Below are 17,254 nucleotides of genomic sequence, written 5' to 3'. Positions count from 1 at the left end.
ATGATAAGTTTTGACTGCGTTTGAAGGAGGGGAAATTTTATTATTAGTTCTCATATTTCGGGAATAGAGGAGCCTATACTTTGCAAAACAGGACTTTTTGGAAGATCCTCTAGGAACGGGCTTCTTTTTTTTTTTCTTACCTCTTCTTTCTTGGGTCCGTAGATAGTCTTTCATTCCACAGGGATGATACCTTTTCTTATTTATTGCTTCTCAATTTTAAATGAGATTATATTTCTATTTCAAATTTAAATTTTTAAGTTAATTCCCACTTTTCTGTTAATGAAAACACAAAACAAACTTTCGCGGTTCGATTGTTGACAAGGAATGTCTTAATTGTCATTCGATATGTTCTAATATGTTTAGTGGTGTAGTTCATAGGTTTTTTTTCCAAGTCAATCCTTCCGTATGCCTGTTTTTGGGGTGATGGGGGATGATTTTGAAGGGGCGCAGGCCGTCTTAAATGCGCCTCCTACGCCTATAGGTATACAGGTGAAAAATCAAGTGGGGAAAATTGTAATTGGGCGGGGAAGAAATCTGTAAAAGGTTCTGCCCCTGGACGGTAGATGGCGCATGTAAAACAAGGAGGAAAACTGTAATTTTGATGAGAAGAAATCTGTAAAAGATTCTACCTCTAGACGGTAGATGGCGGGCGTGAAATAAGGAAGGAAACTATAATTTGGTTGGAGAAAAAATCGAAGTTCATAGATGGCACCACAGACGAAAAAAAAATCAATAACTCTTCGATAAGGGAAAAAGATAAAGGAAAAGTATCCGTTGTTCGTTTTAGAAATGAAACAAACGATCCAACAAAAAAAAATTTAATGAACTCTTAAAATAACCGATGATGAGAAATCGCTAGAAATTCAAATGGCAATGGGTTTTTGTTTTCGTTCTCATCTTCTCCTAGTTAAGAGAATTATATTCTCTCCGTTGACGACTGGCACGAGATGAACGCTTTTCAATTGTAATTAATGACAAAACGTTTTCGTTTTGAAACGTACATTTTAAATAAATTTTCGCGTTTCGGTTTAAAAAGTGCTATTTGGTAAATTATAATATTGTCCTCGCCCGAATAAACTTTCGGTGCTTCCGGGCCGAAACACTTTATACCACCGGTAAGGACTCGAGAAATATTGTTATTTTAAAAATACAGACAAATTTATCGGAAAAAAGAAGTCGGAGTTTTGACGAAAAAACGATCGTGTACAATTTATTACGTTCTGATCGTCGTTGATATTTGTAATGATGATGACGACGACAAAACCACTGTCCACCTTACCGTCGTGTCACCATCTTTCCCGAACAAAACCTACTCCGCCAATTGTCAAGATTTCGTGATTGTTATTAATAACGCGCTTGTGCTTAATGTACTCTACACTTACACAAAAAAGAAATGCTAGAAACCGCTGGAGTTGCCTACGTAAGAGCCAATATTTACAAATGGTTTTGGCTCCTCAAATCGGAGGTGCTCACGGTTGACGCTTGAAACGCAAGAAAGTCCAATTTTACTTATCCTAATTTACAATTAAAAATGATGGACCAAAGTTGACTGTACGTACCTTGGTAAAGACCGTGAAGCCGTGGAAAAGCCCTACTTTCTCCACCATCCAAGAAATTGAGCACCCATCCAATGCTATATCTCGAAGACTCTGAAGAATAATCATAGTTGCTTGCTGTAGTGGGTAGTAGAATCCATTTCACTTCGTCGGGGTGGAACGCTGCAGTTTCACATGTTTTATCTGTGGTTTTTGTAGTAAAAAGAGGGGAATAGTCGATGAAAATAATGTGGTCCTCTATCAGAGGTCTGCTACTTTGGGACAATGTCGATGATAAGTTTTGATTGCGTTTGAAGGAGGGGAAATTTTATTATTAGTTCACAAATTTCGGGAATAGGGGAGCTTATATTTTGCAAAACAGTACTTTTTGGAAGATCCTCTAGGAACAGGTGTCCTTTTTTTCTTACCTCTTCTTTCTTGGTTCCGTAGATAGTCTTTTGATCGACTTGGATGATACCCTTTCTTATTATTTGCTTCTGTTTTGAATGAGATTATATTTTTGATTCAAATCTAAAACTTCAAGTTAATTTCCACTTTTCATTTATTGAAAACAAACGAAGAACTTTCGCGATCCAATTACTGACGCGCGAATGTCATAATTGTCATTCGAAATGTTCGGATAATTACCGCAAAAATATCTAGCGGTGTTTACGAGAAGGGTACACAGAGGACATCACATCCAAAAAAAAATTTATAATTTGATTAAAATTTTTATTGTTTCGTTTAATGATAAAACATATGCGTGAGCCAATTCCCAACTACGAAATTTTCTAACAAATCGAAGGAGCCCCCTCCCACACTTATGTCCATCCGTAATAAAAAAAACAATATTTATGGAGAACTGCCCAAATCAAAAACTGGTAGATATGCATCTGGCATATGAAGCAACAAAAAATTGCAACACGAGGAGTTGCTGCTTTGCTTTATCAAGAACGCTTTATTGCAGTTCATCGACAACTTATTGTGGCTAACACCTTAAAATCTACCATACACGATACTGATGTATAAAGAACAGCAAGAACGATCCATTTTGAGAAATAGATCCTTTACCAAATGCCAGATGAACCTGCTACTAGTAGTTGTCAAGATACGAGAGGTATGGATATAAATCACGTTACCATTTGGTGGGTTTTACGTGAACAATAAATTTATCCATACCATTTACAAAAAGTTCAAGGGTTTACTTGAGTCGATTATCAGTCAAGAATTCAGTTTTGTCAGTGGCTGCTTCATTAGGTTGTTGAGCAATTTAATTTTGTACCTTTTGTTTTATGGACGGATGAAGCCAGTTTTACATAAGTTGACAGTAAGAATAACCAGATTTGGGCCGAAGAAAATCCACACACGATATTCGCTGGAACTCATCAGCAACTTTGATTTGTTAACGTGTGGACCGGTATTGTTGAAAACCATTTGGTTGGGTCGTACCTGCTATTCAATCGTTTAATGGAATCTAGCTGTAGATGTTTTCTACAAGGTGTTCTGCCGGAACCGCTTCAAAATATCTCGTTAAACGTTATATAGCAAATGTGGCTGCAACATATGGTGCGGTTGCACGCTTTTCTTCAGTCAGTATTTGGATCGTCAGTTCGGAGAACGTTAGATCGGCACAGGCGATCCAGTTCCGTGGCCCCCTAGGTCATCCGATTTCTTTCTGTGAGGACGTGTAAAGTCTCCGGTTTATGAAACATCAGTGAAAACAGTGCAAGACCAAATTTCATGAATCACTGCAGCATTCGAAGTCGTCCAAAACGATTCTCAAAAATTTTGCTTAACCTGCAGAAACGATGTGTGTCATTTAAACCGCTGCGATAAAGTTCAAAGACATTTTGAACAATTGCTGCAGTTATTGTCTACAAATAAATTAAAATTACACTTACTACAATTCGACAAAAACATTTTCACACATAACCGTCTTGAAGTATCATAAAGCCGTAGCGCTTCAGGGAAACGTTTGCGGGTACGGATTCTTATAATCAAGTGTCTTTTCTTGTTGCTCTGAACAATCTGCAAAAGTTTGATCCTACATTTCTGAAACGTCCTATATATGCGATTGTTAGAAATATTTTACTACAGCGTTCTTTCGTCTTCCATGCTCGCAGTTTCGTTCCTCGACTCCATAGCTCCACATCTAGACGCCTCTGGCGTGCGTCCCGACTTGCGCCCTCGCCCTAGCGCCAGAATCGGCAAGAAATAGGCCAGGGTCCGACTACTCTACTAGTAGTCAGTAACATCGGCGACGGCAATCGCAGGAAAACGCGACATCCTGGCCCAATTTTCCCCGTAATCCCGTTTCGTTTCCCCGAAAAACAAACGTCATCGAGGGGGGAATCAGTCGAGTCTTGAACTGAGAGACGACGGTGAAAAAATGACGATCGGCCGATCGGACGACGATAAGGGGCGGGCGTCGATGGGAATTTGTTTTGGGATCGAGGCCACGAGAAAAATTCGAGCCTAAGAATAGATTTGATTGGCCCGCCGAGTTTTAGCACTTTTTGGTAAGTTATTTTTGGTGGCTAATTGGGTGCATCGGCGGATGATTAGGGAGGCTGATTGATTTTAATTGGTGCATTGCCGTTGAATTCGTCGATAACGCTTCAAATCATCATCATTTTGGCTTGCTGAATTGGGGCAGGTCGCCCAGGACAATGCGTAGGAGGCGGAAACCGAGGGGGTAATAGCTTGAAAAGGAAACGTAAGCCTATTTTTGTGATAACGGTTATTTCTGTGAACATATTGCCGAGAAATCCCCGCAACAAAAAATTTAATATCTCGTGCTGAGATACATAGCAGTTACGTTTTTATAAATTTTGCTTATTTCTACGATTTTTTTATTCAAATATTGTGATTGTAACAATGCCTTCGAAAGTTTCTAAAAAAACTATTCCGTTAACCATTGTTGTAGTGCTTAGTGCAATGCATACTAAACTAAACGATCGAGATCTTTAAATAGTATGCGTAGTATTTTCTTCACAATACAAAAGTATCTGTTGAAAAATCCACCACTTGGTCGTTATTACAATACTAAATTGTCAGGGGTGTTTTTCTAGAAAATAAACCCGTTGGACCACTTTTTGCTTCTGTTTTCGAGCGATAAAATCGAACCATTCTTGTTGTTGTTTTCCATCCCTTATTCAAAATCCAATAAAAAGGAAAAGCAACCGCGCGTATATAGTATCCTTCTTCGATATTTATTTTAATGCTCTCCTGAAGGAACCTAATCCTAAGATGAAGCTCTATAAACAAGCCCTCGGCAAAGCCAATACTTTATCTAATTCTCGTATTATAAACCGTGTAAGTAGACGTATAGGTTTCAAGTTGCACTTCTCTATAGGGAGGCCCGATATTTAAAGAATTGATTGTGTCGATTGGACTAAATCAAAAATATTATATAAACGTATGTCCTAAAATGAGTAGTTTCCGAGATACAGGGTGTTAAATACTAAGAAAAATAAAATATTTTTCTTCGTATTTTCAAAATGGCGCAAGATATTTTATTGAAATAGCAATACAGTAGTTCATAGAATACGTCCCCTTTGTATTTAAAGAAAAATGCAATGTATGAAAAATGTAATCATATACGTGCGTGGAGTTACCATGTAATTATTATAACGGAATGAAGGGTATGTTACTGATATTTTCCAAATTGGAAACATAGTTTTAAATAATCGATTAAAAATACACCAAACATTTTGTTTTTTTTTTGTTTTCATACGATAAGTCCTTTTTGGGAAAAAACAAAAAAATGCCTCGTTGAAAATCTGTGCTGAAAATTATAGTAAAATTGTTACAGGGATAAAGTTGAACATATAAAACAAAAGAAGTAATACGTACGTACTCCGTTGTTTTTACGATTTGTTATTGCTTTTTAATCGTGGTCCGCGATGGTAACTGTTTGTATTTAACACTCTGTATCTCGAAAATGTCTCATTTTGGGACATACGTTTGGCTAACATTTTCGCCTTAGAACAATCGAGAAAATCAGCTCTTTAAATATCGAAACACCCTTGGGGACCATCCTGTATACGTAGGAGCTACTAATTTTCTTGCGAACTATAGAAATTCAACCTTTTTAATATTTAAAGCGCTGACTGCAAGCAACTCGCCGCCCTTTTCTTTCAAACATTTCAAGTGGCCTTAACTGATGACTTTTTGAGTGGAAACGATGTATAAGGATTTTATTAAGTTTGCCCATGTATTTCCGGGAGAAATGCTGATTTAGCTCGGCTTTAGAAAAACCAAGTTTAAGGAGTTTTTTCGCCGTAGAGTCGTTAAGGGTATTTATATCACAGAAAAATGAAAAATGACTTTATCCTCTGAATGGGGGATTTTGAGAGCGTGTTTTTGCTTTCGTGATATCGCAGGTATACAGGTGCCAATATACATGCCTACCAAACCACGTATCGCTGTGCGTGTAAGAAGCATCTGATATAACATTCTTAAAATACAGCGCTTGTAAAAAATATTAAAACACTTTTATAAGTTTTATAAACTTGATATATTTTTTTAATGTTTAAGCATGTATAATTTTATTTTAATAAAGACATTTAATGCATTTTGTTCGACGGTCAAGTTTTCCACGCCTATCCAGTTACCCTTACTAACTCTTCATTTTCAAATTGGAAGGAATCCGTTGTCATACATCAAATGAAAGGTAATTCAATAAGGGATACAACAATATACTCAGAACTACAATAGAGTCTAAAGTTTTCATAAAAAATAAAACTATTATATACAGAATAAAGCAACTTGCTATTACGTCAAACAAAATTTAAATTCCTACAATAAATGCTCAATTTGGGCTCCAGTAACAATTTGGTAATGACTCAGTCGTTCCTCGAAGTCTCTTATACTATTATTCAGTGTTGCTTCTGTTATAAATTCTAATTCTGTTTAAATTGTAAGACGTAAATCTTCTAAATTTTGTGATGTATTTTTGTAAACGACACATTTTATGTGACTTCACAAAAAAAAAGTTTAAGAGCATAAGATCTGCAGATCATGGCGGCCATTCTATCGATTCGTCACCAAGGGAAAATCCCATCAAGATACTTTCTTACAGTCTTAGTGTAATGTAGTGATCCACCATTTTGTTGGAACCAAATATTTTAGACTACTTGCTGTCCATTTTCTCTAAGAAAATTTCCGGCGATTGATGGAACGATTTCATTTTGAAATAAGTGCAAGTATGATGCGTTAAGTTCCCTTCTATGAAAAATGGATCAGTGAACGGGTGGCCCATTATACCTATCCATAGATTGAGTTTTTCCAGATTTTGTGTATACAGAATCTGTATCAAATGTCTGTAGACCAGTAGCGACCAGTAATTATGTCGATGAATAAATCCATTTAAGCAAAACGTTGCTTTATCTGGAAATAAAATTCTAGAAATTAACGCATCATTTTGAATGTCTTTACTTTGCATTACTTCACAAAATGCCATCCTGTGATTAAAATGTTCAGACGTCACCTCTTGAGTAAAAGAAATTTTGTATGAATGAAATTTTTCTCGTTTTAGAAGATCGCTTACCGATTTTATAGAAACATCAAATTCGTTGACAAGTTTGATGGTAGTCTATATGGAGTTTTCACCGTCAGGTAAAAGAATGTTTGATGCTTGATCGCCACCAGTTGCTATTCGAAGTCTTTCACATTTTGGAGCAGCTTTCGCACTTCTAGTTTGTTGAAATTTTTCATTAATCTAACAAACCATATTTTTATCAATAAATCGGTTTCGGTAATTTTCATTAAATATGAAACACACCTCTTCTTAAGTTTTTTAGCGATCTCCATACCCGAAAAATATTAAAATTTCAATTCATTCCATTTGAGATAAACGAATCATTTATTTTATATTTTAGTTGTGATAGATGTCTAACAACTGAATTCAACAACTGATGATTCTATGCAAATAAAAATATTTTGTATCCACAAAATTGTTTATATTGAAGACGATTTGGAATTTCTACGTGTTATTGTCATTTTTTCACTGCCTTCCAGAATCACCCCTTCAAGTTTGATCATATACTTAAATGACACCCTGTATGTAACCCAATTTTTCTTATTTCCCTTAAGACATCGTTTACGTGGATGTCTTCCTTAATTTAATAGAAGTTCATGCAAACTTGAAGTTTTATTTTTATGTGAGACCTCCAGAAAAGGGCAATTCGATGTTACAAAAATAGGTTCAAACTCTTACACTGTATGTCATTTATAAGCCACTGAGTTTCAGTAAAATACGTAATGAAAAGACTATTATTATAGCACCGACTTCGACCTAGCTGTTTGTTTTGGGGCTAATATTAGATTTACATGGGGTATTGATTGCAGTTCCGGTGACAAAATAAGGAAGTTAATTCGATTAGGTGCAATCATTATTGCTTTAATAGATTCCTTGTTTCGAGTCGAAATTCATTCTTCTGTCTCGCAATATCTGCATCTACATGGCTTGGAAGTAGGACACGACCCTCTTAATATTACATAAGCTGTTTGCTAAGAAACGGGTCCCTTTGTCGAATCGAGTTTCAGAGCAAAGTTGACCAATTTGACGGCTCGGGTGGTTTCTATTAGGTTTGGAAAACCTATTTCCAGAACCTAGAACTCACAAATTTGCATTTCAAATTTTATGCAAAATGCTTTGGAAAACCAATGTAGTCTCGCACAAAATAGTTAAGTTGCACAACTTGAACTAATTTTTATCGAAAGTTTACTGGCTGGTTATACAATATAAGTATTAATCTTTTTCAGGGATGTAGTTGGATCACTCTTCTATATTATGAGCCAGCTCCAGTCAACCATAGAGTTTTCTGTCGAGCTTTACAAATTTTACAATGTGGACCTGTTCCAAAGAGGGTAAGTTCCTTACCATTACAAGTAACAGATCTGGGGATAACTGGGCCTCGAAGGAAATCAAATTCATGTTGGCCTTGGCATCTCAGCCATGGTACCCAAAATGCCTGTCAGTGATCAGTCTACTCAATATGCAATCCATTATGATTGTACCTCAATGTTTGAGGGTCTTTTAACTACTGACTATTTTACAGCAGTCGATACACGTAAAGTTGTAGCCGTAATATATCTTATTAATATCTAGTAATTTTCCATTTTTCTTCATTTGCACTGTTTCTACTGGTTTTAAGTTACAGAAGACCCTATCTTACAATGAAGGGCGACTTTAGGAATAGTAAGAGGACCCCCGAGTACGACACCAATCGGCCCAGTTATACTGCTGTGATAAAAAAATAAGGTGAATTTATTTATAAAATTGAAAATCTTCATTTATTTTTTCAACTAATTTTTATTGCCTTGAAAGTACTTCTCGTCCAAAACAATGGTACTCATGCTATCGTATTTTCGAATTTTTAAACAGTCAGAAAAGTCTTCTTCCGGGATCGTCTTCAATGCTTCGATTGGGCTTTTAGCTCCTCAATCGAGTCCAAATGGTCACCCAAGAGTGGTATCTTGTGCTTATCGAACAGCCAAAAGTTTAACGGTGTTCAATCAGGCATATACGGTGGTTTGGTACAATATACGTCGAGTTTTTAGCAAAATGTATTCGAAAAAACGATACGATGCGTTACGATTCATTGTCGTAGTGCAAAGATCAAGAATTGTTTGTCCATAATTCTGGCTTCTTGAGGCGAATAGCTTCACGCAAACGAAGCATAAAGCTCAAATAATATACCTTATTGACAGTTTAGTCTGGTGGAAGAAATTCATAATGCACAACGTCATGATAATCGAAAAAAACCGTCAACATGGCCTTGATTTTTAAGGAAATTTGACGCGGTTTTTTCGGCCTTGGTTCGGGTTAGTTCACGTTACCTTTTGCACGGTATTCGCTCGATTGGTCGGTTGTTTCCGAGTCGTATGCATAATTCAAAGTCTCATCTTCTTTAATGATCCATTTCATTGCGTACTGGTAGTCAGATATCATTGTTTGACAGATTTGAACACGACGCTTTTTTTCAAAAAAATTGACTGTGTTTAAAACCAATCGAAGTTCTACGCGTTTAGGGCACAAAACATCTTTTAAAATATTTAGAGTTGATTCAAATGAATTGTCAGTGGCATGAGCAAGTTCTCTAATTGTCAATCGATAATTTTAGAGTAGCAAACCTTTGATTTCCTTCATGTGACTCTCATCGATAGATTTTGATGGTTATATACTTAATTATTAATTAATGGGAATCCTTTGCTCAACAAAATCACGCGTAGTAAAAATCGAAAAATTCACTTTTGCATGTTTACAAAAACAAGTGTTGTCCTGCAACAATCGAATATATTGGCATGAATCTGCTTAAATGTCGTAAGCGGTGCTACCAACTTACGAAAAAAAGAATTTCATGATTTTATAGTACCCGCGAAGTTAAATGAAACATTCACCTTATTTTTTGATCACAGCAGTATGTTCGCCACTGGTCATTACCTCGTGATATGCCTTTGATTGAATTTTTCCTTTCCAGCATTTACCAGATTCGTTGCTCCTTGCGCGTCGCATCCAAAATGGTGGCAGAAGTGGAAGTAGCCACACCGGATGTGACCACCGGCTTGGGATCAGCTGTAGTTTTGGGAAACTACGGTGCCTGCAAACCTTTTAAGATACTCTATCGTAATGAGGAAATACCTTTAAAGGACGTGGTGTTATTCAGGTTAAAATTATTTCTTATTTCACTTTGAGTTTTCCCCAAAAACTGCTTTGTTGGTGTTTTAAATCCGTGCGATCTTAATAAATGAAACAGAAAACGAACGAGCAGAGTTGATCCGAGATTTCGGAAATACTGCCGGAAATTCCGGAGGATTATTGAGAGGCGAGGGCCGTGTGACATCCGCAATAAGTCCGGATTAATTGGGATATTTGGAACGGAAGACTATTTGACTCTCGTTGATATTGATATAATATCGAAAGATATGTAAATAACTTGGAGGACTGCATTGTGGTAAAAGGTTCTTTTTCACCATCCTCTTCGATATTGATGCGTTTTCTGCAAAAGCTCTATTAGCAATACTTTATTCTTAATTACAGATGTCACATGTTGGTGGACGGTAACAATCTTCGCGATTCATTGGACCGAGCAGATTTCTCTTTGATGCTGGACCTATGGTTTAGCGATACGACCGTAAGTGCTATGCAGCTGGTCTCTTCCAGGACATTGCAGCTGAACTTCTCCCCCGTGGAAGGCCTTCATTATCACCTTCCGGTGATGTTCGACTACTTCCATTTATCAGCTGTGTCCGTTACTATTCACGCTGCCCTTACTGCCTTAGTTCGACCTCCTTTAAAGTGAGTCATGCACTCACATTCGATTGATTGTAACATGTTCAATGTTTTGTTTTTTTAATGTTTTTTGTAGGAAAGGAATTTTACGTTATGTGCAAAGCTGGTAAGTGAGTCAGAAGCATCAACAGAAAATTTAATTAATCTTTAAGATTAATTGTTGTGTGTCATTTACAGCGCTCCAAAAACATCAAAATCTTGGAGCAAGAAACGCACGAGCTATTGTTCTACGACTACACTAACCGATCCCGTCCCACAAGTGAGCAGTCAGAAATATTATAATAGGATTAACGAATCTCCCCGCGTATATTTAGAAGCCTACAATATTTTACTGGAATCGAGCAATAATCTAAAAACAACCATAAAGGAATACAAATTGCTTTTGCTGCAACGAGAAGAAATCGTTTCCGACAACTACGATACGCTTATTGTTAAGTATAACGATTACGATAACACTAAGGTGGGTCACGTACTTTATTTTCTGACAAATTTTTCAGATGTAACGTCTCACACACCAGTAGTGGTTAATGCTATTGCGGTGGCACCACACACTATTCTCAGATAAATCTAACTGAAAACAGTCTGCAATTACACCGCAACAACAAAAACCTCCTCCTGCTGTGTGAGGCTTTATTCGTAAAAGTAAAAAAACGGTCAATCCTCCCAGGGCATATCGAACGTATCTTGTAGCTCTTGAAGAAAAATCAATACAAATCGTCATCGTGCATGGACGACATTTGCGCAGAAAATACAAAACTATGGAATTATTTTCTCCTGACGTTCAGCTGCAAAATCGCAATTCAGCAATTGCTAAGCAAAAAGCACCACGTCCTACGAGTACGCCGCTTTGCAGAGTTGTTCTTCCTGGTGCAAAACACTAGAAAGTCTGCCATGAGCTGCTTTGAAACCAAGTACCAAAAATATTTGGTCGTGTCCGAACTAACAAAGAGGCAAGATTGAGACAACCTCGTGTATGTGTAAAATATGAATAAATTTAAATGGTAGATCGAAGTATATGCAGCTTTTGCCCCAGTTGCCGGTGCATTGCAGCTTCCTAGACGGGGATTGTGCGACGATGCCCATAATCTTCGAGGACCAATACCAGAATCCTTTCAATTACGAGAAGAGGAATTGTGAACAGTACGACATACTGAAGCCGAAAGGTAAGCGTAAGCCGCATGAAATAAAGATAATGTATATAAATTTTTTCCTACGACCATTATGGTATAATCCATAGTCTGTCCCAGATAGAGATGAATAGTGTGGGAATTTCGGAAAGGACGATAGATACAAAATCACACTAAACTATAATAGAAAAATGTTAAGCAATTTAAAACAAATTAATAATCTGTTTTTAAATCGGTTAAATTCCAGAAGGTTACGAAGATATTTGGAAAAAACGAATTTAGCAATTTTAATTTTTTTGCAAATTACGCTTATATAGTTACAGTTAGGAGAAAGAAAATTTTACAATATTAATACACTTTTTTCAGAACTTCTTAGGAGTGTTGTTCGTTTTTTGTTAAATCCTTAGCTAAGAAGATAAATTGTTAAACATTTGATTTTCACACAAGTGCCATATTGAATGTTTACATTTTTAAAATCCTCATAGAATTGCCCTTTCACCCATGTATTAAATTTGGTAAATACAGTGAGATCATTTAAATTTCATATCTAGCCAGCTGCAGAATTTTACACAAGAGAAATAGAAGATGCGAAATAGTTCGTAACTTGATTATATACTGTAAAATGATGTTGAATGAATTTTTGAAAAAAGAGCGCAATGAGGGTATGTTGCTTTATTTATTCTAAATTTTATGATTTTAATTAAACATTAAGGCTATTTTTTAATAACACATTTTAATGGAAAAATTCTAATTCATTGAAAAATCCATAATAATTGCTGAAAATATTGTTAATTCACTTAAGTGCAAAAAGTCACCCGATGTTTTATACTTTTGAAAACATAGCTGAGAACTTCTGAAATAACATGTATATTCTGCTCTAATCCGTTCCTTAAAGTTTTCGATTGTGCGTACTGATTATAGAACGAATGCATAGGTCGAATGGTAAATAATCAAAACTATAAATAATAATTGGCTAAATATCTCCGGAAGAAGCTTTTCGGCATGAAAAATTAGCAAATGATATAGATTAGTTAGATAACCAAATATACACAAACAATGATTGACATACTTTCTTTTCTTTAACAAACTTCACATATGAAATTTAAATGATCTCGCGGTATTCGTTTATGCACCTTTAAAACTACCATAATTCAAATTTATTACGTCACTTTTCAAAATTAATATTTTGCTTCTCACTCAAATTAGTTTCTCTTAATATCGACTATATCATTTAAGCTCTCGGTCACTACAGGCGGAGACATGTCCTGATTTACAGTGATGATCCAGATGTGCGAAATAGGCTATTTCCTACGTATGTTTTTATACTACAATAAAATTCTTTTTTTTAGAATCGACAACATTCAGGCGATCGAGAACAACGGACAACACCAAATGTTCCTGCGGCTTCGAGATTTGGGAACCTCAAAACAAACCTACAAGTTTTAGTAATACTATCCCGGCTCGACATAGCAAATCACTGGATCACTTGCAGACACCTTCATCTAATAGTTTTCATATTTCTATGACAAATATTTTAAGCAACGACGTATTTTCCACTTCGAAATTTGAGGCCGTGCGGAATAAATCGATCGAGACAGGGTATAAGAGCGTGATGGTTAGTGATTACAAAATCGAGGCCCGAGAAAATGGGCGGCCTAAAGAAGGTGCAAAGCAGGTTGAAAATTCTAACGTTAGAAAGTACCAAAAAAATTGCAGTAAATTTGGCAATAAAATTAAATGCGTCAATCAATCGACCAATAGCAACAGCTTGTTCCTGCCAAGATCTACGTCGATGCAAACTTTCTCCCCGAAACGGCGGTCTTGTAACGAAGATAGGAAATTTAGCTCTTTGATAAATCAAAAAATTAGGAAAAAAAGCGAAAATTTGGCTGTTATAGCTAATGGAGAATCAAAACCGACACAAAAGTTGAACTTATTTGAGATAGGTTCAACCAGTAGTTCGACCGAGAGTTTAGTAAGCGAAAGCAGTAATTTTAGGAAAACAGGGTGTGCGAATAGAGCCGCTCTAAGCGATAGTATCATAAGAAAAGTACGGAGTACGTCGTGTATATCTGAAGAGCTGCTCCCTTTGAGACTGAATTCAGCCGCCGAGTCCATGCCTTCGTTGAATTCCAAGCTGAAGAAACTAAGTGGCGATGTAGAATATTATGAGAGCGGATCTTCGACTACTAGCGAACAAAGTGGGTGGATATCTTCCAGGTAAAGCTTAAGTTGATTGAGAACGCTCATGTTTAGGGACCAACAACCTCATCAAATCCAAAAGACATTGATATTACTGAAGTTATATTTTAACTTTGCTATTGGATATCAGTTTGCTTTTAAAATAAACAGAACATTAATAATTTGGCTCTAAATTGACGATATTTCGTCTGGTAACAAAACTTTAATTTCTAACCGTTTTAGACAATCAAGTCTACAAAAATGAATTTCTAGATCTTAAGGGTCAAAGGTTCGAATTATATCACATCGATAAAGACTAGGAGTTTTTAAATAATAACTTGGTTGATAAATCATCTCGATTACTAATTTTTCTTGTTCTAGGAGTAGCTCTTTAGGATCTAGTACTGACGTAACGAATCCTGTTATAAGTGCTATAGATTTAAAGCTAGATCGAATCGAAAAGGAGATTATACGCTTATCTGAAGAAAGCAAGAAAATTAGTGATATTAGTAAAAAATCTAATAAACGTAGCAGTAACGTCTTCAAAAACGATACAGGTTGTTTGACGAGTGTTAAGGGTGTTGAAAACGGTTTAATCAAACATGACAAAACAGGTATGAATTGCCAAAATAATGTTTGAAGTTATTAAATTTAAAAAAAACAAAACGTTCAGAGAAAATGTAACAACCCGTCGATTTGTGAGAAACTGGGACATACAAAAAATTCGTGAAAGTACGACAAAATGGACGCGTAAAGTGTCAAATGCCATAAAACTGACAAATTTACCACCAATGTGAATAAAAATTACAACAAAATAGCGGAACCGAATTACCTTTAACAGCAATTAAAGGATCAGCCATTTTGTTGTTATTAATATATAATGGCCAAAAATCTTAATACACCACTATTTCTTTGAATGTTTTCGTTTCCCGAGCATGTTATATGCTTTATTTACAACCTGTATAATTGTTTAAGACTGTGATCAGACTCAAACCCCATCTCCTCAAGTTTCTATGGACAACATTGCCTTGCCCCCACCAAAGCAATTTAGAGATCTCGTTTCACCTTCCAGTTCCGTCACCACGAATGGTGAACACTTTTAATTACTGATTAATGTCCACTTAAAATGTAATTTATTGATTTTAGTAGAAGGAGACGATATAAATGAGGACAAAGCCCTGGAATGTGAGGATGAAATTAATGCCGTGGATAACTTATTGTACCATATGATAGATTTGCCTGTTTCAAATAGTAAAAGGCATCAACTTGAAACTTTTAATTCATCGGATAAGGGCGACGGCGAGATCAATGGTTTGTTACTTTTTTACCTATGAATCGAACGCAAACATAAATATCTTTCAGATGAATGCCACTTTAGCAAGAGCAATTTGCAATCGGAGAAACCGTTCCTGAAGGCAAAGAAGGAGTTTAAAAGTCAATTAGCTTTCCAAGGAATTTTCTATTCAGATTTAAACTCGTTTGCTTCCCAAGTACCATACTTCCACATAGCTGATGAGTTTCGGATATTTTCCCCAGGTGCTCGCTCCACAAACAAAACCAATCTTAATTAATAAGATTCATTGCATTTTTCAGAGGGTATGCATTTGGTGATATGCGTTCACGGGTTGGACGGCAATTCCGCCGACCTGAGACTTGTGAAAACCTACTTGGAGATGGGTCTTCCCGGAGCTTATCTTGATTTCTTGATGTCTGAGAGAAATCAAGGTGATACGTTTAGCGACTTTGATACCATGACTGATCGGTAATAGTGCTTAACCATTTAGTAATAAACATTATATAACGATCAATGTTCCAGATTAGTTAGCGAAATCCTACATTACTTAGATACTAGCAGCATCAGACCGACTCGAATAAGTTTCGTCGGCCATTCCTTAGGCAATATAATCATTCGGTCTGCCTTAACAAGGCCACAACTAAAATTTATCTTACCAAGACTGCATACTTTTCTATCACTCTCTGGACCACATTTAGGAACTTTATATAACAGTAGTGGATTAGTTAATATGGGTAATTTCTAATCTCAATGACGAGGAGTGAGTCCATTTCACATTCTTTGAGATTACGAATTTATTTGTGATTTAAAAATATATATGCATAATTTAAAGATCTTCCATACTCCTCAGTTTTTTTCCCAAAAAATGGACCAATAGATAAGTTTATTTGTCGAATTATACAAGCTTAGAATTTTAATAATGATATATGTAGGTAATCAATTCTGTTAGCAAATTTATCAAAATCACATATAAATCTCAAATAAACTCGTAGGAATCTGAGAGAGTGTTTAATAGACACTGTAGATAGGACATGTTTCAATTACAACAATTGTTTTCGTAGGAATGTGGTTTATGCAAAAATGGAAAAAATCCGGATCGTTGCTCCAGCTCTGCCTCAAAGACGCCGCAGATCCGAAAATGACTTTCTTGTACAACTTGAGCCAAAAAAGCAATTTACATCACTTCAAAAATATTTTGTTGTGCGGATCTGGACAAGACAGGTGGCTAATTACCTATCTATGAGCCTGTCTCACACCAGGGTTAATCGACACTCACACTCCAATGAGCGGCACGCCCGTTTGTATACATTAAACGTAGCACTCACTGTAGTATGAAAACACTGATTACTTTTTAAAATCTTATATTGATTTTTGTTTGAGTGGCGCGTGAGTGTCGCTACAATTTGAACGGTCTTGATGTTATCACATACATTAAATTAATTTTAGATACGTCCCTTTGCATTCTGCTAGAATAGAGCTATGCAAAGAATCCATAAAAGACGCTTCCGAACAGGGTACAGTATACAGAAAAATGGTCCACAATATTATGCAACCGATACTGGCGCAAAAGGAGTTAAAACTCTTGCGGTACGACGTTCATCACGCTTTGCCTAATACCGCAAACGCTCTCATCGGTAGAGCTGCTCATATAGCGGTTCTTGATTCGGAGATTTTCATCGAAAAGTTTATGGTGGTCGTTGGTATTAAGTACTTTCGTTGATTACTTCACTCTTTTCTATATTTTAAATAAAATTACTATAAAATAAACTTTTGTACCTATTGTACCTGTAATCAAAACCAATAAGGGCAAGGTTTTATT

The 17,254-nt window shown here is 36.2% G+C and overlaps 1 protein-coding gene and 2 long non-coding RNA genes across 3 annotated transcripts; 1 reads left to right on the top strand and 2 right to left on the bottom strand.

The window, feature by feature from the left end:
- Positions 1–802: 802 nt before the first annotated feature.
- LOC136339674 (uncharacterized) lies at positions 803–2,149 on the bottom strand. The gene is made up of 2 exons (XR_010732179.1): positions 1,964–2,149; positions 803–1,739 (listed from the first exon to the last, which is right to left on the bottom strand). It is a non-coding gene; the product is annotated as an uncharacterized lncRNA (long non-coding RNA).
- A 97-nt stretch (positions 2,150–2,246) lies between these two features.
- Positions 2,247–3,636, bottom strand: LOC136339836 (uncharacterized). Its single transcript, XR_010732215.1, has 2 exons — positions 3,437–3,636; positions 2,247–3,332 (listed from the first exon to the last, which is right to left on the bottom strand). It is a non-coding gene; the product is annotated as an uncharacterized lncRNA (long non-coding RNA).
- A 149-nt stretch (positions 3,637–3,785) lies between these two features.
- Positions 3,786–17,202, top strand: LOC136339829 (protein FAM135A). Its single transcript, XM_066283362.1, has 17 exons — positions 3,786–4,054; positions 8,304–8,408; positions 10,022–10,207; positions 10,582–10,839; positions 10,910–10,939; positions 11,011–11,293; positions 11,524–11,783; positions 11,839–11,996; positions 13,310–14,180; positions 14,523–14,755; positions 15,117–15,230; positions 15,288–15,452; positions 15,504–15,677; positions 15,735–15,903; positions 15,958–16,169; positions 16,497–16,656; positions 16,882–17,202. The coding sequence occupies exons 2-17, from the start codon at positions 8,332–8,334 to the stop codon at positions 17,153–17,155; spliced, it is 3,624 nt and encodes a 1,207-aa protein (XP_066139459.1). The 5' UTR covers positions 3,786–4,054; positions 8,304–8,331; the 3' UTR covers positions 17,156–17,202.
- Positions 17,203–17,254: the final 52 nt, after the last annotated feature.

Source organism: Euwallacea fornicatus, chromosome 6, assembly GCF_040115645.1.
Source record: "Euwallacea fornicatus isolate EFF26 chromosome 6, ASM4011564v1, whole genome shotgun sequence".
NCBI lineage: Eukaryota > Metazoa > Arthropoda > Insecta > Coleoptera > Curculionidae > Euwallacea > Euwallacea fornicatus.
The sequence above is the reverse complement of the archived record's forward strand: the minus strand, read 5'-3'. Positions and strand labels throughout refer to the sequence as shown.

What these genes read in the sequence shown, in the direction of transcription:
- LOC136339829 (XM_066283362.1), top strand. Translation starts at nt 8,332, where the DNA reads ATGAGCCAGCTCCAGTCAACCATAGAGTTTTCTGTCGAGCTTTACAAA. An exon ending in ACGATTACGATAACACTAAG is followed by an intron (nt 11,294 to 11,523) that starts GTGGGTCACGTA and finishes CGTATCTTGTAG; the next exon opens with CTCTTGAAGAAAAATCAATA. An exon ending in CGACATACTGAAGCCGAAAG is followed by an intron (nt 11,997 to 13,309) that starts GTAAGCGTAAGC and finishes TCTTTTTTTTAG; the next exon opens with AATCGACAACATTCAGGCGA.